General features: G+C 38.7%; 1 protein-coding gene and 1 pseudogene across 1 annotated transcript in view; both read right to left on the bottom strand.

Moving 5' to 3' along the window:
* The window catches only part of LOC136154641 (interleukin-31 receptor subunit alpha-like), a 337,454-nt pseudogene that overhangs the window by 18,189 nt on the left and 293,259 nt on the right, over positions 1 to 26,006 (bottom strand).
* LOC136153833 (probable ATP-dependent RNA helicase DDX4) overlaps positions 21,631 to 26,006 on the bottom strand; it is a 43,647-nt gene continuing 39,271 nt past the window's right edge. Inside the window, exons 15-18 of the mRNA XM_065915936.1 lie at positions 24,823 to 24,922; positions 23,782 to 24,052; positions 22,389 to 22,499; positions 21,631 to 21,733 (exon numbers count right to left, since the gene is read on the bottom strand). Coding sequence (XP_065772008.1) covers positions 21,647 to 21,733; positions 22,389 to 22,499; positions 23,782 to 24,052; positions 24,823 to 24,922 — 569 coding nt within the window. The 3' untranslated portion in view covers positions 21,631 to 21,646. The remainder of the gene's footprint in view (positions 21,734 to 22,388; positions 22,500 to 23,781; positions 24,053 to 24,822; positions 24,923 to 26,006) is intronic.

Genomic DNA, 26,006 nt, shown 5'->3' with positions numbered 1-26,006 from the left:
ATCTGAGGTTCTACAACCTTGGATTCAACCAATCACGAACAGTGTAGTACGACAACATTTACTATTGAAAACAAGACACACAGTTAAAATCCATGTTGTTCAAGGGTCAGCTGTACTCTATAACAGGACAATCATTAGACTTCACCACAGCCTTGATGAAAGATACCTCAAAACCCAAAATTTCCATGACTGCTCTGATTCTGTGAAGCCATTTCTGATTATTAATAATTTAGCAAATGTCCCGATCCTGAACAAAGGATGTAAGTCTTCTAGTAATTAGAAAAGACTACCCTTCTTTGTTTAAACATACCAGTCTCATGAAGTCTTACATGCGGTAATCAGCCCCCCCAAATCTGAGCAATTCTGGGTGCAGCAAGACTGTGGGCTACAGAAAATTCATGAAGATTATCCTGAGCTCTTAAGGAGAACCATTAAACCATTACCTTCATTGCCTGACTCATCAGCGCCAACTTTTAAAATGCAGGAGCTTTGAATAACTGTCTCCACTAAGGAGGCACTTCCTAGGAAATATACACCTTCTCATTAGTGGTGCCTGATTTGAATACAACAGGAGCTCTGGAATTCTCAAACAACACTGTGAATATTCCATACTGAACCAAAGGACTCAGAACATAAAGTGATGCCACTTGAGTAATTTTTAGTGTCTTATCTTTAAAGTAGTAGCTCCTGTTAGGAGTACAATGACTGGAAGTGAAACCAACCAATTATTGCTGGCTTCAGCAGTGGCTGGAGACAAGAAAACAAAGGAAGAGACTCTGCTCTTGCCAGCTGGTGTTAAACTATCCCTTCCTCTCCACATTCTATCTCCTATCACCCAAGCAGAAGCAATAGCACGGTTTTCCTCTCTAGCAATCACCCATTACACACACACAAACACCTCCATCACCCCACACGCAGGCTGTTCTTTGGAGCTTCGGTTTCCACTCAAGGCTGTGTCCTGGAGGCTGTTTTACCTGATTTCGCCTGCACACAAATATATCACTATATGACCCTGCTTTCATTCATTTATTCATACATTTACTCAGTTAATGTGTGCTGATACCCATGCTGTGCCACAAACTGTGCAGAGCATGGGATTGAGTTTTTAAAGGATGGACAAAGAAGTAAATTCTAGGGATAGTAACATACTTTTAGGTTGAATTATACAAAATTGCTATTTTCATAAGTCTAAAACAGTCACATATTGGCAATTTCAGCCTAGTAAACTAACTGTATCTTCTCTTTGGGTGAGGAAATGCTTATGTACCTTATCAAGATGAGATTAAGAGCTGTCAGCATGGTGACTAATATGTTAATATTAGTTAATAATACTGTACTGTATATCTGAAAGTTGCTATGGCAGTAGACCTTAAGAGCTCTCATCACAAGAGAAAACTTTTGTAACCATGTATGGGCTTCCGTTGTGGCTCAGCTGGTAAAGAATCCGCCTGCAATGTGGGAAACCGGGGTTCGATCCCTAGGTTGGGAAGATGCCCTGGAGAAGGGAACAGCTACCCACTCCAGTATTCTGGCCTGGAGAATTCCGTCCGTGGTGTGTCGAAGAGTCGGACACAACTGAGCAACTTTCACTTTCATGGCAGTAGACCTTAAAGGCTCTCATCACAAGAGAAAAGTTTTGTAACTATGTATGGTGGTATGCGTGCATGCTAAGTCGCTTCAGTCGTGGCCGACTCTTTGCGACCCTGTGGACTGGGGCCTGCCAGGCTCCTCTATCCATGGGGATTCTCCAGGCAAGAATATTGAGTTGCCGCACCCTCCTCCAGGGGATCTTCCCAACCTAGGGATCGAACGCACATCCCTTACATCTCCTGCATTGGCTGGCATGTTTTTTACCATTAGTGCCACCATACATGTTACCTTAAATAGACCTAATGTGGTGATCATGTCACATTGCATACAGATAATCAATCATTATGTTGTATACTTGAAACTAATAAGTTAATTATATCTCAATTACTTTTAAAAAGAGTTATCAGGAAACTGCATTCAGTTTCAGAGTATAAACCCATTTGAGGTTCAGGCTGCTTTCTCACAATGAATACTTTGAGACAGCTAGCAGCAAGATTGGCAAAAACACAAGTATGATGCGATATTACTACAAAGTCTACAAAGTCCTAATTGCATTACATAAATTACACCTGTCCTTCCTAAAATCCCTGCAGAGTTGGTATTATTAGCCCTGCTTTACAGATATGGAAGTTGTGGCTCACAGTATCACTTCATCAGTCCAAAACTCTCATAGCTTGTGTAAGTGACTTCAGTTTCATTTTCAGTTCAGTCACTCTGTCGTATGCGACTCTTTGCGACCCCATGGCTGGATTCAAACTTACGCTTATGTTATTCTAAAGCCTAGATTCTCTCCATCAAACTCAAGCAGAAGTTATTATTGGTTTACTCTCCCTCAGTCCTCCTGCCACAAAATGCCATTACACACAGGGATTTCCTTCTGCATCCCCTAGGTCTAATTTTCTACAGCCTCAAGTTCCCAGAAAGATAAACCTTTAACGTTCCTATATTTTCCCCAGCCCATGATCACTGTCCTCCACCATCTCCCACCCTAGCGCCAGCATTTTAAAAAGATTTACTGCCAGAAGATTAGATTCCTTGTAACCATCAATAACCAATCTAACTACAGAGTAAGTCATGCAGTGAGTTCTGACCGACAATTTTATTGAAGAAAGCAGAAATAAACCCTCATATAATAGAAGAAGGGACCAAATCTGCAGGTGTTTGCGTTATCAGGTTCTGTGGCCTGATACTCACCTTCATGTGTGGGGTGGTATCCCACAGAGGTTCTGCTGTTTAAAAAGATCCACATCAAAGGTGCCCTGTCTTCCACAGCACGTGAGAGCAAGGAGAGTGGTTTGTAATTTATCAACACAGTTATGCAAGTGTTTCCTCTCTGGTCCAAGGGCTTTTCCTTTGCTTTTAAGCCCAGCTCAAGCCAGGGTGGCACTTACCCACTTATGCTGGGAAATGGAGTGCATTATTGTAACTTTAAAAAAATCTGCTTCTGTGAGACCACTCAACTTTACAGAAAAAAAGTGCTATCTGAAAGTGCCATAAACAACTACAAGGAATGACTAAATTTAAAATGTTCTATACAGGAAGTCCTTACAAATGCAGGTGGTAATGGGTGAAATGCTAAGAGTATGTTTAGTTTCAGAAATAGATCATCATGCAATGATCTTTAAATGAAGAAAGAGATGGAGAGAAAATAATGGTAGCTAACTTGGAAAAAGAGATTTATAATTCCTAAGCATGTGTTGGGTTGGCCAAAAAGTTCATTTGGGTTTTTCATCCAGTGTTGCGGAAAAACAAACGTTTTGACCAACCCAATATTAAGAATACTAACCTGGGGGGCTGGAAGCCGGCTAGATTACTAATTAAGTGACTTAATATAATAATTAAATATATATGGAGATCTTACTACATGTCAGTCATAGTACTACAAACTTGAAATTATCTCAATCTTCACAACAACTCTATGACATCAGTTATATTTTTCCTCTCATCTTATAGATGAGGATACAGAGGCCAGAAAAAGACACTTGTCCAAATCAAGTAGTAGAGCCAGGAACTGAACCAAGACAGCCTGACTCTCAGTATCCTATAAGTCAAAGGTTAAATCTGATGGTTTCTGGGATCACTTTAGGCATTACAATTTTATCTTTTTGTAATCGACAAAATCATAAAGTCTATGGAACTGTCTATGGAAAAAAAATGATGCAAAAGGAAAGAAACCTAAGCTTTAAAACAAGATATGCTCTCCAGCTGAATATGGTTTTTTACTTAGTAATTTTTTAAACTTATTATTTATTCATTTATGGCTGTGCTGGCTCTTTGCTGCTGCATGGGCGTTCTCCAGTTGTGATGAGAAGGGGCTAGTCCTTCTTGCAGGGTGCAGTCTTCTCACTGCAGTGGCTTCTCTTACTGCAGAGCAAAGGCACTTGGGCTTCAGTAGTTGAAGCATGCAGGCTAAGGAGTTGCAGCTTATGGGCTTAGTTGCTCTGAGGTATGTGGAATCTTTCTGGACCTTGGATCAAACCCATGTCCCTTACATTGGCAGTGTTCCCATCCACTGTGCCACCAGGGACGTCCCCATATATGTCTTAATTTAAATTTATTTCCCATCTTCCTGAGTCAATGTTCTACTAAGTAGGAAAGTTTAGCAGAAGTAAGGAGGAGAAAGTTTTGTTTTGTTTTGTTTTGTTTTTTAACATAGTAAACTATGAGGTACTAAAAAAATACCATTATAATGTACTATCTAGGACAGGTACATTTTTGCATAAAAATAGCAGCTCTTTAATTTATTCAACAATTACTTAGTAAACTTATTATACATATAACACGTGACTAATGATGTGATACAATAAAATTCTGGCTCCATGGTTGATTGGATACATACATTTCTCTCTGCTCTATCAGATAACTCCATGAAAATTACGGTAAAGGTAGAAGAAAGCTACAAAGTCACACAAAACAAAACAAATGGGAGAAGAGACAACAAAACATGGCAATAAGAGAGGTCAAAAAGTTCTGGAGTATGAGAAGTGAGTCAAGTGGCAGCGGGATTAAGAAACATGAGAAAGTTGAAACCTAAAAACACCTAAAAGGGAGGCCACCAAGAAGCAAGATCTGTGCCATGAATCTCATAATTTCAGAAGATGAGAAACTACGGGGGCACAATCTATCCTCTATCCATAGATTCATATTTGCAAATTCACCAACTCTCTAAAATTCACTGTGTCCCCAAAATCAGTCCTTGAGCTGTGTGCCAGGGTCATTCACAGACATAAGCAGTGGCAAGAAGCATACATTCCATGCTGAGGTTGAGTAAGTAACACTGCTCTTGTGCTGTACAAACTTTCTTTTCATGATCTGTTCAGTGCCACAGTTTTCACATTTTTGTGTGCTTTTTGATGGTGATTTCACCATTTAAAATGGCCCTCAAGCATAGTGCTGAAGAGCTGTCTAGTGGTCCTAAGGAGAAGCTCGTGATGTGCTTGACAGGACATACGTGTGTTAGACAAGCTTTGTTCAGGTGTGAGTTATACTGCTGTTGGCTGTGACTTCAAGGTTGATGCACCAACAATATACATTGAACAGCTGCTGCTGCTGCTGCTAACTCACTTCAGTCGTGTCTGACTCTGTGGGACCCCACTGACGGCAGCCCACCAGGCTCCGCCGTCCCTGGGATTCTCCAGGCAAGAACACGGGAGTGGGCTGCCATTTCCTTCTCCAATGCATGAAAGTGAAAAGTGAAAGGGAAGTCGCTCAGTCCTGTCCAACTCTTTGTGACCCCATGGACTGCAGCCTACCAGGCTCCTCTGCCCATGGGATTTTCCAGGCAAGAGTACTGGAGTGGGTTGCCATTGCCTTCTCCGATACATTGAACTAGGTGCCTTTAAATGGAAACACATATACAACAAGGTTATGTGCTGAGTATCTGACACGAATGTCGTGACCAGAGGTTCACTGGAACTCCACCCTGTGTTTCCACGAGGGAGAAGTGTTCAGTATTCACTAACTCCGAGTCCACAGTGCCTCTATAAAACATGATTACCACAAATAACACATGCAATAGAGAAGATAAATGTCAACTGAAGGAAGAAGGCAACTTGGACTTTTAGGGACCATTGAAGCTATGGCAGCAGGAGTTTACTGATAGGGGCTAAAGTCAATCTGAGCATATGACAGAAAGCATGGGACAGAGCACAATAGGAGACAGTGCTGGCTACAGTGGCAAATCAATACACTTGAAGAAAGTAACATTGAGGTTGGAGGAGGAGAGATGAAACCCATGCATTCCAGCCTTTCAACTCAACTCCACAGACATAAGTCAGTGTCAGATCTTATGCTTGAGATTGTGGAAACAAAGTTGAGGAAAGCAGAGGTCTCAACTAGGAAAAATTCACAACTTAAGTAGGAAAACAGACTCATAAACAAAGGTGCTGTGTGCTGTGCTGTGCTAAGTCGCTTCAGTCGTGTTTGGCTCTGTGCGACCCTGTGGACTGTAGCCCACCAGGCTCCTCTGTCCATGTGATTCTCCAGGCAAGAATAAGCAAGGCACTATAAAACAAAGTGGCAAGTGCTGTTAAATGTGTGTATAAAGTGCTACAGGAAATGGGAAAGAGGAGCCATTAATTGTGCCCTAAGGGAAATGGATCCCAGAAAGTAAGAGAAAGGAACATTTTAGCAGTACATTGAAAGTAAATGGAAAAATTATAAAAATAACATATTTCTGGTAGAGATGTGTAATAGCCTGACATGGCAACTGGCTAAAGCCTTATCGATTCTTATCAATTCTGTTTTTCATTTCTTCAAAAAATAGTTCATGCCTTCATCAATCTTTTCTATTGGCTCTTTCTCTAGGGGGGCTCTATTTCATTTCCTGATTGATCTTTACAATTTCCTTCCTTCCACTGACTTCAGGCTTTGTTCTTCTTTCTCTAATTCCTATAGATAGTAGGTTAGGTTGCTTGAGACTTTTCATGTCTCCTGAGGTTGCCTGCATTGTTATAAGCGTCTCTTCTTGACCTGTTTTTGCTGTGTCCCATAGATTTTGGGCTTCTCTGGTGACTCAGGTGGGTCAAGAATCTGCCTGCAATGCAAGAGACCTGGGTTAGGTCCCTGGGTTGGGAAGATCCCTTCAGAAGGGAATGGTCACCCACTCCAGTATTCCTGCTTGGAGAGAGGAGGACAGAGGAGCCTGGTGGGCTACAGTTCATGTGGGGTTACAAAGAGTGGGATGTGACTGAGCGACTGACACTTTCGCTTTCATAGATTTTGGAAAGTTGTATTTTTGTCTTGAAGTATTTTCTGATTTCCTTTTTAATTTCTTTGTTGTCTCACTGGTTTTTTAGTAGCTTATTGTTTACTCTCTCTGTGTTTGGTTTGTTCCCCATTTTTCTTAATGTAGTTGTTTTCTAGTTTTATACTACTGTAGTCAGAAAATAATGCTTGAAATAATTTCTGTGCTCTTAAATTTGTTGAAACTTGTGGCCTAGCATATGATCTACCCTAGAGAATGTTCTATGCACACTTGAAAAGAATGTGCATTCTGCTGGTTTTGGATGGAATGTCCTATACATATCTATTCAGCACATCTGATCTAATGTATCATTTAACACTACTGTGTCCTTATTTTCTGTCTGGATGATCTGTCCACCAGTGTAAATGGGGGTGTTAAAGTCACCTATTATCAATGTCAACTTCTCCCTTTATGTCTGTTAATATTTGCTTTATATATTTAGATGCTCCTATATAAGGTGCACACATGTTAACAGATGTCATATCCTCTTATTGTATTGATCCTTTTATTATTATATAATGGCCTTGTCTTTTGTTACAGTCTTCGTTTTAAAGCCTATTTTGTTTTATATGAATATTGCTACCCCAGCTTTCTTGCTATTTTTATTTTCAGGAAATATTCTTTTCCATCACCTCACTTTCATTCCATGTGTGTCTTTAGCTCTGAAGTGAGTCTCCTGCAAGCAGTATATACAGGGGTCTTATTTTTTATCCAATTAGACACTCTATGTCTTTCGATTGGACCATTTGGTCTATTGACATTTAAATACACTTATTGCCACTTTGTTACTTGTTTTCTGGTTGTTTTTGCAGTTCTTCTGTTTTCTTCTTCCTTTAGACTCTTCTCTAGTGGTTTGAGTGGTTTGATTGCTTCAGCGGTATGCTTAAGTCCTTTTCTCTCTTGTTTTGGCATATCTATTGTAGGTTTATGATTTGTAGTTACCATGGGGTTCACATATGTTGGCCTATATCTATTGTTTTAAACTGGTAGTCATTAAGTTCATACACATTCTAAAAGATTTACATTTTTTTTCTCCTCTTCCCTGCAGTTTTGTATTTCTGATGTCATATTTTACATCTTCATGTTTATCCCTTTACTATTTATTATAGTTATGGTTGGTTTTAGAATTTCTTTTTGTCTTTTAATCTTTACATAAGCTTACTTAAGTGGTTGATTCACAATCTTTACTATATATTTGCCTTTACTAATTGGATTTTTTCCTTGCCTATAAGTTCTTCTTCTTGCAGCCTTTTCTTTCCACCTATAGAAAATCCTTTAACATTTCTTTTAGGGTTGGTGTAGTATTGATGAGTTCTTTTCACTTTTACTTGTCCGAGAAGTTCTTTATTTCTCCTCCAACTCTGAATTATAGTCTTGCTGGGCAGATTATCCTAAATTGTAGGTTTTCCCCCTTTCAATACCTTAAATAAACCATGCCACTTCATTCTGGCTTGCAAAGTTTCTGCAGAAGAATCAGCTGATGACCTTATGGGAATTCCCTTTTATATGAGTCTGTTCTAACTGCCTTTAAAATTCTAAAGTTTGCTGTTTTAATTATATCTTGGAATGGGTCTGAGTTCATAAATTTTAGGGAACTCACTGTGCCTCTCATACCTAGATATCTGTTTCCTTCTTCAGATTCAGACATTTTTAAGCCACAATTTAATCAAATTACATTTTCAACACATATTTCTCTCTCTTCTTCTGGGACACCTATAATGTGAATATTAGTATACCTGCTGTTTTCCAACAGGTACCCTAAATTGTTCCCTTTCCTTTTCTTTTTCCTGTTCTGATTGGGGGATTTCCCTTATGCTGTCTTCCAGATCACTTGTGTTGTTTCCTTGTAGGTGTGTGCTTGTTGTTCAGTCGTGCCTGACTCTATGCGACCCCATGGACTGTAGCCCTCCAGGCCCCTCTGTCTGTGGAATTCTCCAGGCAAGAATACTGGAGTGGGTAGCCATTTCCTTCCCCAGGGATCTTCCCGACCCAGGGATCGAACCTGAGTCTCCTGCACTACAGGTGGACTCTTCACCACCGGAGCCACCTTCTTCCTGTTAGGAATGCGCAATTTCCCTTATTCTGTCTTCCGTATCACTGTGTTCTTCTGTATCCTTAGTCTGCTGTTTATTCCTTCAAGTGTGTTTTTCATTTGCTACTGTATTCTCCAGTTCTGATTGGTTCTTTTATTCATTTTCTAGTTCCTTATTAAAACTGTGTTCATCTATTCTTTTCCTTAGTTCAGTTAGCATTCTTATTACTAATGCTCTGGATTCTTTATCTGGTGCTTGGGTGCTTGGCATGGACTGAGGCATGCACTGGGGTGGTTGAGGGAAACCAAACTAAGTTCTAGGCAGCTTCAATCTGCATCCTCTGCCTTGTTTCAGCAGTAAGCAAGCATGTGCATGCTCTTCATGAACGAAGTCTAGGTTCCTAACAGTTGTTAGTTTCACTGATTTTCATACCAACAAAAGGGCCCAGGATTGACACCCAATATATGGTTCAAACTGTTTACTCATCAGGGAGGCTCTCCAAGCCCACAGAATCTTGCTCCTCTTCTGTGCTTTCTCCCAGGGGCAAAGGTGACCTGACCACTTCTCTTCCCTTCGTATGCAACTCAGTGTGAATCTTTCTTAGAGCCTTGGTTATATGATTGCCAGTCTCTAGTTTTTCTGTGAGAACTGCTTCCCATGTAGATGTATTTTTATGTGTTCGTCAGGGGAGGTGAGCTCCACATTCTCCTATTTGGCTTTCTTGCTCTCCATCTGCTAGTACTTTTATTTTTTAATTGGAAGAAAACTGCTCTACAATGTTGTGCTGCTTTCTGCCAAACGACGATGTGAAAACGTCATAATTACATACACACACATAAATACATATGGGCTTCCCTGGTGGCTCAGTTGACAAAGAATCTGCCTGCAATGCAGGAGACCACCTGCAACACAGGAAACCTGGGCTCGATCCCTAGGTTGGGAAGATTCCCTGGAGAAGAAAATGGCAACCCACTCCAGTATTCTTGCCTGAAAAATCCCATGGACAGAGGAGCCTGGTGGGCTACACTCCATGGGGTCGCAAGAGTCAGGCACAACTTAGTGACTAAACCACATACACAAACCACACACACACACACACACACACACACACACACATTTCCCGCCCTTCCCCCCATCTCGCTCTAGGTCATCAGAACGCCAGGCTGGGCTCTCTGCGCTATACAGTAACTTCTCACTATTTGATAGTGCATACATGTCAGCACTATTTTCTCAATTCATCCCACCCTTACCTTCCCCATGTCCACAAGTCCATTCTCTAGACCTGTGTCTCCATTCCTTCCCTGCAAATAGGTTCATCAGTGCCTTTTTTCTAGATTCCATGAATTAATAAATGACATTTGTTTTTCTCTTTCTGACTTCACTCTAATTTCACCCGCCTCACTACAACTGACCCAAATTCATTCCTTTTTAGGGCTGAGTATGCTGGTACTTTCTTGATTTTTATCCCAAAGCATCAGTTAAATCACAACTGTTATCTGGAAGACATCAATTATAAAATACATCCAGATATCAAAGATATTAAAATGTTGGGAAATGTCCACCCTGGAACAGATAAGGGTAGTTTGAGGTCCTGAGTACAGATTTCATACATAAGGAGTCCATGTCCCAGCCAAAAATCACCGATTTTTTAGGCCTGACCATAAGCAATTACAAAGACTTTCCTTGGTGGGCTTCATAACAAAGATGTCCTCCCCATATCAGATTTGATACAAAATCAACACACAATGCATTACCATCTCTGAAAGTTGTTGCAGACAAGGATTCAGGTCCCCCTGGATGGCGGTGCTGTTAAACACATCTGCATTTCTGGCCCAGGCACCTCTATCTGGAAGTCTTCTTATGGGAAAAAACTAGAAGACAGTTTTCTAGACCCTGACTCAGTAGTTTCCAATTCCTAGCCTTTCCTTCTTCCTTTTCCCAACCTCTGGGTCCATAAGTCTGCAAGTGCCTTTTGTTCAGGGCTCCCTAAACAGTGAGACAACTCCCAACATCTGTGCTGATCCGTCCAACCCTCAACAAGTAGGCCATTCCACAGGAAGAAGTGGATCAGAGTGAGCCTTTGAGTTCAGACCCTTGTCTATACAAACACGGTAAGCGGTTAAAAACGTGACTCACTTTGATTTTGACCTGTTTAATGCAGTAGTCCAACACTTGGCAGTTAGCTCTCCAGCTCAGCTGAACTGTTCTCACTACTCAAGTCAAGAAGGATGCAGTAAAGCAATTTGAACTCAAAGCATGGGAACAGTCAGAGGTTCTTAAGAAGTCTGTCAGTCAGGATTTCCATTTGTCATTTTTGTGTGTACTCAAGCACAAGTTGAGCAACTGTTACTTGTTAAATACTGAGACGACTGAGTTGAGATGGCTAGACATGACCTGAGTCAAATGAGAAACAATTCACAACACTGTAGATATATATTTGGACAACAAAAGATTTGAGTCTATGAGTTCCGGGATGGGAGGAAGCACTGTGAAGTACAGTAACAAGAAAGACTTTGCAAAACAAGTGTGACTTGAGTAGAGCACTGAACTAGTAAAATCTGGGTAATTAGTGGGAAAAACATAAGAACATTAATATATAAAACTCCCATTCTCAAAGAATATAGTTCTTTTTTCAGTTTTTTTTTCAAAAACCTTTTTGTTGTTGTTGTTGTTAAATTACACGTGTATGCCTCTGTAACACAACAAAATAGTTTCCTCTGCAGAGCAACGTGAAATAGGATGTATGATTACTTTTCAGAATTTGAACCTTAATTGTTTTAACTTCATTTTCCTTTAGTTTCTATTCCCCAAATTCAAACCAATGAATTGCAGAAAAATCAACTTTGAACATTTTCCTCCATAGTTGTTTAGCTAATCCACTATGTGGTGATTAATATGCAATTTGACAGGAGTTGCTAACCACTTGAGTGGAAAAAGACATCTTCCAAAAATGTATAGCCATTATAGCCTAAATCACTGCACGTATAAATGCTGTATTTAATAATAATAAATGCTATATTTATATATAATATATAACTAAAGTATATGCTATATAATATATAAAATAAATAATATATTTTTTAAAACAAATACACATAATATATAATGGATATATAAATAAAAATAAATCCTATATTTATATATAATAAGCATACTCTAAATGCTTAAGAATAATTAAATTTTTGAGACAAAATCTTGGCTTTGGAAGCCTGGCCTCCTCCCAGCTATTCAATTAAATTATTTATTAAACCTCACTCTCAACTCTTACCAACTTCAGAATAGGATGACATTCGTTTCAAACCACAAATATTTCTTGAGCACTTTCTCAGTTCCAGGCAGAAGTCCCTGCCTTCCTAGAGCTTACAGTCTGAATTTAGTCTAGACTTTAGAATTGCACTGTTGCTAAAAGAGTCTTAGCCACTAAGCACATGTGGCTACTGAGCACTTGAAACACAGCTAGTTCAACTGAGAAACTGAATTTTTTAAACTTTATTTTACTTAATCTAAAGCTTGAGACTTGATTTGGCTATTGGGAAACTTAAGTATATCTGAAACAACTTGAGTATGTGAATCTATATGGGGTATTAAATCACAATTTACTCTATTCAGTATAGTTTATAAAATCTAAATACTAAATATTTCCAATGAAAACAGCTTCCAAATTGAGATATGAGGGAATTATAAAATATATATTGGATTTCAAAGATTCAGTACAAAAATGTGAAATACCTTAATTTTATACTGATTATATACTGAAATGATATTTGGGATATATTGATCACATATGTCTCTCCCATACCAGCAAGGCAGCGGTAAAAGAATCCACCTGCAAATGCAGGAGACTCAAGGGACGTGGGTTTGATCCCTGGGTTAGGAAGACCCCCTGAAGCAGAAAATGGCACCCCACTCCAGTATTCTTGCCTGGAAAATTCCATGGACAGAAGAACCTGGTGGGCTACAGTCCATGGGGTCAAAGAGTCAAACACGACAGAACAACTGAGCATACACACAGCAGCTGGAGATGGCTTGCCTCCCTTACAGTTAGATGTGATTAAGTTATCAACAGTGGAATAGGAAGAGAGATCTATATGCCATTTCTTTGCCTAATTCATAAACATCTTCCTCTTGTCCACCTCTGCCCTCCCCTGGCCCCACTCTTTCCCTTTTCCTGGCTTGATGAAGAGAAGCATAAAGTCCTTGGAAACCATGCACCAAAGATACAAAGATAGAAGAGGCACATGACAGAAGAAACTTGGAGACCTAAATAACCATTTGAAAGACTGCCTACCTTGCAGGAATACCCTCCTTGGACAGTTAGGTGAGCAAAAGCCTACCTCCATCTTGTTAAGTCACTGAAGTTCTGGGGATTTCTTAAAAGCAGCTAGTGTCATCCTAGTAGATAAAATCAGTGACTCAAAAGACTAACAATCAACCATTTCACAACTCTTGGTGTCATCATGAAGCAGTAAGATAACACCCCATCCCTTGAATCCATCTCTTCTTCACCCTCTTGTATGACTCCCAGGTGTATTGTTGCCAAGACTGTGATTGGTAGACATGTAAACAGAGGAAGAAACAATGAAATAAATGACCAACAGACACATGAAAAGGTGCCCGACATCACTAACCATCAGGTAAACATAAATTAAAACCACAGTAAATGGCTAAAATTTTAAAGCTGGCAATAACAAATAATGATGAGGACGTGAAACAAATGGAACAACCTTCCTACAATGCTGGTAGCTATAATAATAATAATTCAACGACTTTGGAAAACTCTTTGGCTGTTACTAAGAAAGCTAAACACAAGGAGATCAAACCAGTCAACCCTAAAGGAAATCAGTCCTGAATATTCTTTGAAAGGACGGATGCTGAAGCTGAAACTCCAATACCTTGACCACTTGACTTGAAGAACTGACTCATTTGAAAAGACCCTGATGCCGGCAAAGATAGAAGGCAGGAGGAGAAGGGGATGGCAGAGGATGAGATGGCTGGATGAAATCACTGACTCAATGAACACGAGTTTGAGTAAGCTCTGGGAGGCAGTGATGGACATGGAAGCCTGGCATGCTGCAGTCCATGAGGTCACAAAGAGTCAGACAGCTGAGCGACTGAACTGAACCGATTTTGGCACCAAAACGTTCTATAGGTCAAATGATGGTTTTAATTTGTGGCACTACAGCAATAACAATTCTGTCTATAGAACTGAAATAAATTATTGAAATCAAACTTTCCATCATCCCATATAACTGGTAACAGAGTAAGATAATCCACTTGAGGGACAAACATGGTAAGATAAAACTGTCAGAACCTGCCATTTAACTAGCACAAATACATTAGTTGATTAGCATCTGTAGATTATCATGAAAAATCTCAAGTGGTAGAACATCCTAAGACTGATGCAACAATTAATAGATGAAGATAGTGAGATGATATATGACCAATTAACAAGTGTGACTCATATCCCTGTGATATTTGTAAGCAACTCAAACACTATAGTTGCAAATGTGATCCCTACCTGTTTCTCAGGAAACAACTATTTATTGATCACTGATATATCAGCTAATTCAATACAGTATGTTCCCTAATACAAACCTTCAAATTGCTAACTTTGAAGGATGCAAACATGAATTCCATCAACATGAGGCATGAGTGAAACGGCAGCTTGCCCTCTGTTTCCTATTGCTGGCGATCCTTCAGGTCTATCATTTCCCATCTCCTTTCCCTCCTCCAGTCAGTAACTCTTCTTGCCTGTTCACTCAATGCCAGCTCCTGTATGCTATTTCTGTACTGTACTACTATACTCTTCAAGGTACTGTAAGACTAAAAGTGTTTTAATTTTGTTTTTTAATGTATTGTTTGTGTGGTAAGTATTATAAACCAATGCCGTACAGCCCTGTGTAGCCGACTGTTCTGCTTGGGTACCCCTCTTGGATTTACAAGCAAACCAGAGTTATGAATGTGCTCTTGGAATAGAATTTCTTTGTATGTAGGGGATTTTTTTGTATTAGAATAAAATGAACATTAAAATATAAGGGCACTAGCATACGTTTATGATACTCTGCATTCTTACACAGGGCTGCTTCTTTTAAAAGTATTTTATTGTAACTGCATGCACTGACTGTGTATCATCTTCACTGGATGCACACTGGATGAAGAAAACTCCAGTTATTGTCTTTATGTAAAAGCAGACTGAAGGATAAACCAGATCATTGATAGTGCTAGGTACCACGCAAGTCATCGAATAAGGCCAGTGTTAAGGCTGTTCCAACTAGTTCTCTAATATGAAGCATCATACCCACCTTGATATACAGGAGTGTCTCTTCCTATACATAAAAGTTTATGAGTATTTTAAACCATTTTTGTACCTGTTGAGAATATATCCCTCACGTGGTGAACCTCTGCCAAAACTCAGGAGAAAATCAGGTTAGATAGAGACAGCCAAGACTTTGGGACAGTAAATTCATATACACAGGAAAGAAAAAAATCGGGCTTTGCTCCTGAATGCTGAAAAAGAATTCTACAAAAGCACGATTCCAAATCCAGAAAACACTGATAAAGGGAAAAAAAAGAAAAAAAAAGCAAAAAACCTTTTCCAAGGAATTCTTACATGCAAAATCCCCCACAGAGAAGTAGATTTCAATGCCCTACTATGATTTGGCAATCTCCTAAATTATAGCAAAACAATTAATGAAGCACTTAAAGGATTAACCTAAATTGCCAGACCCCAAACTCTAGGACAAATCATTTGCTCATTTCAATTTCAAGCATCCTTACTGTTCCAGCACACTCACCTTATTGTGCCTCCCCCCAGTCCTCTCTCCTTACAAGAAATTCCTCAGGGAACCACCAACTGTCTCTAAAGCAGGACTCATTTAATCTTTGGTTCCTTGACCTTTTTGCTGTGTCTATGGATGGAATTACATAGGTAGATAAATCTAAGCACAAGACTAAGCACAGCACAGATAAAACCCCTGAAAATTCAAGTAAAACTTGAGTCGAAAAAGCAACGTGATCTAAAGTGATTAGGAGCCGCGATTCTAAAGGGAGAACCCCAAGAGTACAGCAGCGCCAGCCCACCACGCAGGCGTGCCCCGCACTCACTTGGATGCAATCAGCGCCAAGTTCTCAGCGGCAGGGACGCCCTCCTATCTGCTTATCCCTGTCCCTGGGATCCCAGGAAGCCAACCTCTGGCTCCGCCCCAGGGGGAAGGTTCCTGCCACCCCCACGCCCTCAGTAGCTGTCATTCCCGGCAGCGGGCAGAGCAAAGCACTGCCCTGCTTCGGGAAAGGGCAGGACCACCAGCTCAGAGCTGCCTCGGTGACCAAGCCGCGATGCAGGTAAAGCTGCTTCCCAGCGCCAGCTGCTTCAAAGTGACCACAGCCACACACAACTGTCTGATCGCTCACATCTGTCTGACCCCGAGGCTGACCTCTCTGCTGGTCGGATAGTAAAAGAGCCCTTTTCCTCACCACTAGCATCGTGGGACATAATACGAGTCCATTCTGGGCTTTTCCTAAGGAGGTACTAGGTTCCCGGTTCTGCGTGGACACTGGCAGGGAAATCTAAAGCTGACACTGAACGTTAAGTGCCAACTACAGCATCATGTACACTGGCGTGTGGCTGAAAATTTTAACATGGCCATTTTAAACATAGTTTAAAATCTACAATGAACACACAAAATGAAAAGCTCTCTTCTCCCCAGTTAGGGGACCAATAAAGAGATTATAGGAACAGCACAAAATGTAAAGCCAGGGGTGTAAAGGAGGTTAAAGTGTAAAGAAGGGGTGAACTTCTGTCGAATGCTGCTGCCCTATGTTATCAGCGCTGAAAACTTAAATCAGAAAACAATCACTACCCTACCCAAGACCCTAACGGACAGATGGGCTGCAGGGGTCATGTACCCAGTATGAAATCAGGACCACTCTTCATCTTTCCTCTCTACTAACATCACCATTATTTCCAAACCTTCATTTGTACAGCTGATGCCTGACATTCTACATTTTGAGCTTCTTTACTTTGGGCCAGAACCTTTGACTGTGCAGTTTTAAAATGCAAAGAATTCAAAAAAAAAAAAAATAAAATAAAATGCAAAGAATTCAAGGGAAGAAAACCTAAGCTTTATTATTCACATCTTAACCTATGCCTTTTCAGGTGGCGCTAGTGGTTAACAATCCACCTCTCAATGCAGGAGACTGGAGAGAGACAGATTCATTTCCAGTCGGGAAGATCCCCAGAGTAGGAAATGGCAACCCACTCCAGTATTCTTGCCTGGAAAATTACTTGGACAGAGGAGCCTGACAGGCTACACAGTCCATGGGGACGCAGAGAGTTGGACACTACTGACAAAAGTGACTAGGCACTCACTTGAGAAGAGGCCTCAATAAACAGATAGAGGAGGAGAGGTCACTAGACTCTAGCAGTTGGCAGGAAAGGCACAAAAACGAACAGATTACTGAATTTGCCTAAAGCCAGCATTCTATATACCATAACAACTTAAAGTTGATAAAGGCTAAAGATTTCTGATATCAAGCAGCAGGAAAACAAACACATAATGTTAAAAAAAAAAAAAAAAAAAAGAAGAAGATTTCTCAGGTTAAATTCCAGGGATTAAACAAGCATTAGTGAAGTAGAAAATTCACTATTAAGCAACACTTGGAAAAACAAAAGAAAATAAGATAGTTATTGGAAATAAAATATAATTGCTAAAAAATGTACATAAAAAAGATTTAAAGATAGTATTCTACCAGAACATAAGCAAAAAGATGAAAAAACATGAAAGACAGAAGACTTAAGAGATTAATTTTGTAGTTCTAGCATCTGATTGGAGAAGGCAATGGCAACCCACTCCAGTACTCTTGCCTGGAAAATCCCATGGACGGAGGAGCCTGGTAGGCTACAGTCCTTGGGGTCACAAAGAGTCCGACACGACTGAGCCACTTCACTTTCACTTTTCACTTTCATGCACTGGAGCGGGAAATGACAACATGCTCCAGTATTCTTGCCTGGAGAATCCCAGGGACGGGAGCCTGGTGGGCTGCCGTCTATGGGGTCGCACAGAGTCGGACACAACTGATGTGACTCAGCAGCAACAGCAGCTGCATCTGATTATCAACAGGAGTTCCATAAAGAACAAAGAAAATCTAGGGAAAATTATCAAAGAAATACAACACACTCCCAGAGTCAGAAAAGTATGATATGATCTGCAAAGCACACCAAATACTCTAGAATTGAAAGGTCCGCTCATTATAAAATTTAAGAACATTAACATCTTTGGGGATCTAGCTTCCAGACACTAACTCTGAGCACAGAAAATATTATGATGAAAAGCACATATTTCTTCTCCCAAAAAGAGAAAGACAATAGAACTATAGGGTAAGCAAACTGCTCTAAGAGTTTATCCAAAATTAAAGCAAATTTGGTCTGTGAAATATTTATAGTAATTGTCCCTAGAAACACAGAGGTGGCAAAATTGGATAAATAGTAAAGGAAAGATAATCAGACAATGTTAACTGGCCCATGCAGAGAACAAATTATATAATGTGAACCCTATTGATTTTCAGTTTTAGAACCAACTTGTAGATATAACAAGAGAGCTTTGTCACAGAATGCAGATGTTAACTTTGGAAATGTAAATGTATAGTTTACAGATGTTGCAGTGTAAAAACAGAAGTAGGGTGTCTTTATCATCTCACAAAGTATACTTCTAACTATATTAAAGTTACCAATTTTTTTCTTCTTTTCTCTTTTTATCTACTATAAGATGATGGATGCTGACTAAACTTATTGCAGTAATCATTTCACAATACAGTATAAGCAAAACCATATGCTATATGCCCTAACTTACACAGTGCTATATATTAACTGCATCTCAATAAAATTGGAAAAAAGTTACCAAAGAAGGGAGAATGAGGTGAGTGGTCTTTACCATGCACAGTCAGTAAACTGTGGGATATGGAATAGCAATTTAGAAAGGGAGAGGCAGCAGGATATTGCTCTATTATAATCCTTCTACAGAATTTTATTTTCTAGTCATATGTGTATCTGTTACTTTGATATTTTTTAAGGAGAATTTTCAAATCTATACTCAGAAATAAGGAAAGTAGATGAACATTTGGACATTTATAATTGGCTTCTTATGATGGTATAACGTGTGACTTTCTCTTTACATTTGTTTCAGTAATGCTCTGATGGTAAATTTGATAAATCAAGCGTGACTCAAAATAGTTTTAAGGCAATCAGGCTATGACCAAGAAGCTATTTGAGGAAATAAAAAAAGAAATGACCTATAAATTCTCTTTGTAAACAAAACTGGAAGAGACAATTAAGACATACAGACAAAACAACTAATGGTGCAAACACTTTCATTTAGCCTTTCCCAGAAGTGAGATTCACAGTATTAAGTTTAATATATCCTGTTTATTTTTTCGCTTGCAGGATCTTAGTACCCCCAATCAGGGATCAAACCCAGGTCTTTGGCAGTGAAAGCACGGGATCCTAATCACTGGATTCCCAGGGAATTTCTGTCGCTTATTCTTTTTAACTAAACTTCTCATTTTGAGTTGTCTGTTCTTTGTGTATTTGTCTAACAGTTTTCCTACAGACCCACATATATAAATAACTATACGCTGATAATCCACGATAGTCATAGTGATATTTTTCCTTTTCACCTTTTCTATATAAGCAACTAATTCTGTTGTGATCAAATCTATTGTTTCCTTCATGATTTCTGTCCTGTGAGCTTAATGTCAACTCTCATTCCCAAGTCAAAGGTTTAATATTTAACTGTATTTTTTGTAGTTGTAATTTTTACATGTCACACAGGGTTGATTTTTAACATGGCATGAGGGTAGGCATCTAGTTATCCCAGAAGAATCTGTTGAATGTTCCATTCCTCTTTTAAATTGCAATGCCTCATTTACTAACCAAAATTCCTATAACAAGACATACATGTTCAGGAAATGATGCTTTGGATATTCTAAGTGAATAACAACATACACCTGAAACGGATTATTTTTGTCCCCCTGTGTTTATGTCTCACTTGCTTTATGTTAATATTTTGGTTCATTTATTTAATGATTTAGTAAGAATTTCTTACAATCTAGACACAGTAAGCTTTTGTTTGCCCTTCTTCCCTCTTTTTTAAAATTATTACTCTTTAATTTATTTTAATTGCAGACTAATTACTTTACAACATTGTGGTGGTTTTTGCCATACATTCACATGAATCAGCCATGCATGTACATGTGTTCCCCATCCTGACCCTCCCTCCCAACTCCCTCCCCATCCCATCCCTCAGGGTCATCCCAGTACACCAGCCCTGAGCACCCTGTCTCATGCATCGAACCTGGACTGGCGATCTATTTCACATATGATAATATACACGTTTCAATGCTATTCTCTCAAATCATCCCACCCTTGCCTTCTCCCACAGAGTCCAAAAGTCTGTTCTTTACATCTGTGTCTCTTTTCCTGTCTCGCATAAAGGTTTATCGTTACCATCTTTCTAAATTCCACATATATGCGTTACCGTACTGTATTGGTGTTTTTCTTTCTGACTCACTTAACTCTGTATAATAGGCTCCAGTTTCATCCACCTCATTAGAATTGATTCAAATGCATTCTTTTTAATAGCTGAGTAATATTCGATTGTGTATATGTACCACAGCTTTCTTATCCACTCGTCTGCCGATGGACATCTAGGTTGCTTCCGTGTCCTGGCTATTGTAAACAGTGCTGCGATGAACACTGGGGTACACGTAGACACAGTAAATTTAAGGTACATAATGGGAAGTGAAAAAAAGTTTTCACCCTCAATATTAAAATATAAAAAAATTAAGTATGGCAAGAGTGAACAACACTGTTTCTGTTGATATAGTTTGAGCTCAAAGAATGATTTTCATTACTGCATCTGTGTATTAATGTATATTATACATATTCAATTTATATAAGACTTTTCACTTCATTGGCTTCACAAGCCTCATAATTTCAAAATACAAGAGTTGAGAACTATAATCTGTAACAAGAAAAATTAAACGTGCTGTTGGAAAACTTAGGGGGGAAAGAGTTTCATCCTTTATTTTTTTTTTCCATTTCTTTTTATTAGTTGGAGGCTAATTACTTTACAATATTGTAGTGGTTTTTGTCATACATTGACATGGATCAGGGAGAAGGAGAGGGTGGGATGTTTCTAGAGAACAGCATCATCCTTTATTTTTAAGGAGAAGTCTGTATATTATAAATACAAACAGTTGTATCATTGAGTACGGAGTTCTCGTTGCAAACATTCAACCATGTTCATCACACATCTGATGATATAAAATCAAAGTTGCTTTTAAAAGCTTGTCTTTCACTGTTTCTATCATGAAAATCATGTCATTCCATTTCAGTGACACACTATTGTTTAAAGACTCCTTTTAAGCAAAAATAGAACCCAATAATTTTTAACCAAAAGTGTATCCTATAATCCTGTTTGCTCTAGGATCAATAAACACTATACTAAGACATGGCATTTAGACATGAAGTATGTCTAAAACCCTTGAAGAATACAATAGAAATAGGCAAGACATTTAGAATGTTTTAATCTTTCTGGTTAACACGTTGTAACTTTCAGCATTTCACATAACTAGTCAGTAGGGATTTTTTTTTAAGGGTGGGAGTACAAACAGAAGGATAGGAGATGCAAGGTTTCATACTTTTGTCTTAAAAAATCAAAAATCAAAACTACTTTCTTCTCTGCATCAAAACTGTACCACAAACTTGCAGGTTATTTTCGTTTTAATCCCATGACTCATCATCTACTGGATTAGGAGCTTGTGATGAAGAAAACCCTGCTGTGTTCAAAGAGCTCCTGCGGAGGTAATTCTTAAAAAAGAAACAAACAAACATTTAATTTTATGTAGCGTTAAAAGTTACACTACCTAGACTGATAGCAAGGACTCAAGCTGTCTACCATTTCTTCCCCAAACAAAAAATTTCATTCTCACTGAATCCAATCTATTTGACAAAAGGTCCATATCAACCTAGGAAGTTTAAATTGCAGAGTATTTCAAGAAAAAATGTAAGCCAATAGTTTTGGCAAATGGAAAAACAAAGTTCTTCACTTTAATGAATAAGCATAAATACTTAATGACTAGTATGCCCATTGTTTCTTCTGTATAAAAATTATGTTGCCTAGACTGACACAATAGAAAAGATATGTAACCACACTGCTATTATCTCGTCTTACCTAATAATGTGGTCAGAATTCAAAAAATAAAGAATTACTATGAAAATCTCAGAAGATCCTAAATTAGAATTTAAAATGGGAAAGGAAAGTGTTTGAGCATAATTAAATTAAATTCCTCCCCTTTAAGACCAAAACTATATATGTACATAAAATTTTTAGAGAAACATTAATCTTCCAAGCATGAAAATAATGGCTTAAGTTATTGTTATAGTTACTTCACAATATTAAGTGCAACATTTACAAAGAGTAAATAACAAGAAGCCAATTTCTAAATTTTCCCCCTCAACTAACCTTTCTAGTATCAACTGATGCAAACACATTTCCTCTTGTCCTACCACTGAAGCCAGGACCATACGTACTAAAGGAAATTTCTTCTAACCAGGCAGGAACATCCTGTTGAGCCTTAAAAAAAAAAAAAAAAAAAAAAAAAAAAAAAAAAAAAAAAAAAATTAACTTCATAAACAACATGCATAAAGTCTCAAAAGATTCACATGTTTACTTTTCCTTCAGAAAAGCAAGAGAGTTCTAGATAAACATCTTCTGCTTTATTGACTACACCAAAGCCTTTGACTGTGTGGATCACAACAAACTGTGGAAACCTCTGAAAGAGATGGGAATACCAGACCACCTGACCTGCCTCCTGAGAAATCTGTATGCAGGTCAAGAAGCAACAGTTAGAACTGGACATGGAACAACAGACTGGTTCCAAATAGGAAAAGGAGTACGTCAAGGCTGTATATCATCACCCTGCTTATTTAACTTATGTGCAGAGTACATCATGAGAAACACTGGGCTGGATGAAAAGATTGCCCAGAGAAATATCAAGAACCTCAGATATGCAGATGACACCACCCTTACAGCAGGAATCAAAGAAGAAATAAAGAGCCTCTTGATGAAAGTCAAAGAGGACAGTGAAAAAGTTGGCTTAAAGTTCAACATTCAGAAAACTAAGATCATGGCTTCCAGTCCCATCAATTCATGGCAAACAGATGGGGAAACAATGGAAACAGTGAGAGACTTTATTTTTTGGGGGGGCTCCAAAATCACTGCAGATGGTGACTACAGCCATGGAATTAAAAGATGCTTGCTCCTTGGAAGAAAAGCTATGACCAACCTAGATAGCATATTAAAAAGCAGAGACATTACTTTGCCAACAAGGGTCTGTCTAGTCAATGCCATGGTTTCTTCAGTAGTCATGTAAGGATATGAGAGGTGGACCTTAATGAAAACTGAGTGCCAAAGAATTGATGCTTTTGAACTGTGGTGTTGAAGAAGACTCTTGAGAGTCTCTTGGACTGCAAGGAGATCGAACCAGTCAACCAGGAAATCAGTCCTGAATATTCATTGGAAGGACAGATACTGAAGCTCCAATACTCTGGCCACCTGATGTGAAGAACTGACTCATTGGAAAAGACCCTGATGCTGGCAAAGATAGAAGGCAGGAGGAGAAGGGGACGACAGAGGATGAGACAGTTGAATGGCATCACCAACTCAATGAACATGAGTTTGAGTAAGCTCTGGGAGGTGGTGATGGACAGGGAAGCCTGGCATACTGCAGTCCATGGAGTCTCAAAGAGTCGGACATGACTGAGCAACTGAACTGAAAATCCATATATATAAAATGTCCGCTTTCAATGACAAGGTAAGAACACTATCCATTCAGTTTAAAAAATTAAAAACTTACATCTGATAGCACTTTCACTAGAGGCTGTGCTAAATGGCTATCTGATTCCAGATCAAAAAAGGAAATAGCTCTGCCAGTATTTCCACAACGACCAGTATGCCCAATTCGATAAACATATTCATCAATGGTAGAAGGAAGATCAAAATTAATAACATGCTGAACATTTTCAATATCCAGCCCTCGTGCAGCTACTGAAGTAGCAACAAGAACGGGGCACTTTCCACAGCGGAAATCTCCAAGAGCTTGCTCTCTCTCTCTCTGTTCACGATCACTTGAAAGAAAACAAAGCATGTATTAGAACAGCCCTTAAGAAAATTATTAAAGAGAACCATTAAAGTTCAGCGGATAGATTTTTTTAATAACAGTAAAAAAAATAGCAACATTTAACATTAATGTCTACTTCTTACATACAAAGTATTATACTAATTTCTTTTAAGTCATCATTTAATTCTCACAATAACACTTTGAGGTTAGGACGATTAACCCCATTTGCAGATGAAGTAAGGTAACAGCTAATACCTACAGCCAAAATACAGACTCAAATATGACAAACATCAAATCTTACCCACTAATAAACTCTTTCTAGTTTTGACAAAAAATAAACAACTACCTGATCAAATGCTTTCTCAAAAATTACTGATTTTTTAAAAGTATAATCTCTGAATTCTACACATTCACCGATTAATATTTTAGATCTTCTAGTAAAGTGCCAAGGAAATTGTGTTAATATGACATTTTTGAGGACTCCAATGAAAAAAAATATCAAGCATTGAATAGATTTAGCTGAATAAACACCTAGATCTAAGGATCAGAGAGACTTTTAAGTGAGATCGCTTGACAATCATGATGAGGAACCTAAGATACTTCTAACTCACCCATCCCTGCCACTTGGTTCTTATAAAAACTTAAAAGATGAAGAATAATAGTTAGATCTTGAAATCCTAATTCCAGGATTTTCTACTAGTTAAATATACCAACAATTCGTAACAAATGACAAATAGAAGTTCCCTCCTTACTAGGAAATCATCATAACCTACTCACCCATGAATACTTGTTGTTGATATTTTTTCTTGACAAAGAAAACTGGCAATAAAATCTGCTTTTTTCTTAGTTTCAACAAAGACCATAGTTCTTTCATCACCTACAAGACAATGAAACATTCAAATTACAAAATTAGGAAAAGAAAAAAAATGCATAGGGTGAGCAGGAAACTGTCTTATCCACCCACCACTATATTCCCAGCACCTAAACTCAGGCCTGATAGGTAAGAGCAATTCAAATATTTCCTGAGTGGATGAATGTCAAAGATAGAGAGACAAGGACTTTTTTCTACTTTATGACTAAAGAAAAAAAAAGAAAGAAAAACAGCTGCTTGCCCTTTGCCTTCATAGGCCAACCAATAAGTAGAGACTTAGGGAAAGATAAATGATATCTACCTGCCAACTCTTAGCAGTTCCAAATTTGGCTCAGGCCCTTCATTTCCCTCTCTATAAATAAATGCCTTTGTTCGCCCATGGTCATACAATCTTTTATTCTACCTTGACTGCCAGAGGCATTCATAACTATTGCATTCAACCCAGGGCTGACAAACTCTACAATATTCTATGTTTCAACATTATCTCAATTCAAACCCCTTAATCCCCAGTATGAGGCATCTTTGAATTCTTTCTCCAGAAACAAGAGGACTCTGCTAACAGATCAGATCAGATATGTACACTGGAGAAGGAAACCAAAGATGCCTCATATTTTTGTATCTTAACAACTGGAGTGAGTGTCTTAGTCGCTCAGTCGTGTCCGATTGTTTCCTTGTGATCCCATGGACTATAGCCCACCAGACTCTTCTGTCCTTGGAATTCTCCAGGCAAGATACTGAATGGAACTTTCTAAGTGACATAGTAGGACTGCAAGAAGGAAGGTTTTAAAGGTGATATTTAATCTCAGATATCAGACAACCAGGTAGGAAATCAAGAGAATAACTGATTCTCATAGTAATAAATGAGCTATATCCTTGAGACATAGTCATTTTACTAATGAGTCATCATTTTATGTTTTATCAAAAATTATCTTTCAACAGTTTTGGAGGTCATCCATCAAGATGCCCAATGCCAAAACTGATTCATTTGATACAGTCAGGTACATAATACTACCATGCAGCTTAAAGCCCTGATCTCATCTTTTCCTGGTCCCCCAGTGTGAATCCCAAAATGGTAATAAAAATTTAACTC

The sequence above is a fragment of the Muntiacus reevesi genome, chromosome X (genome assembly GCF_963930625.1).
Source record: "Muntiacus reevesi chromosome X, mMunRee1.1, whole genome shotgun sequence".
In the NCBI taxonomy this organism is placed as follows: domain Eukaryota; kingdom Metazoa; phylum Chordata; class Mammalia; order Artiodactyla; family Cervidae; genus Muntiacus; species Muntiacus reevesi.
This window is presented reverse-complemented; position numbering and strand designations above follow the sequence as displayed.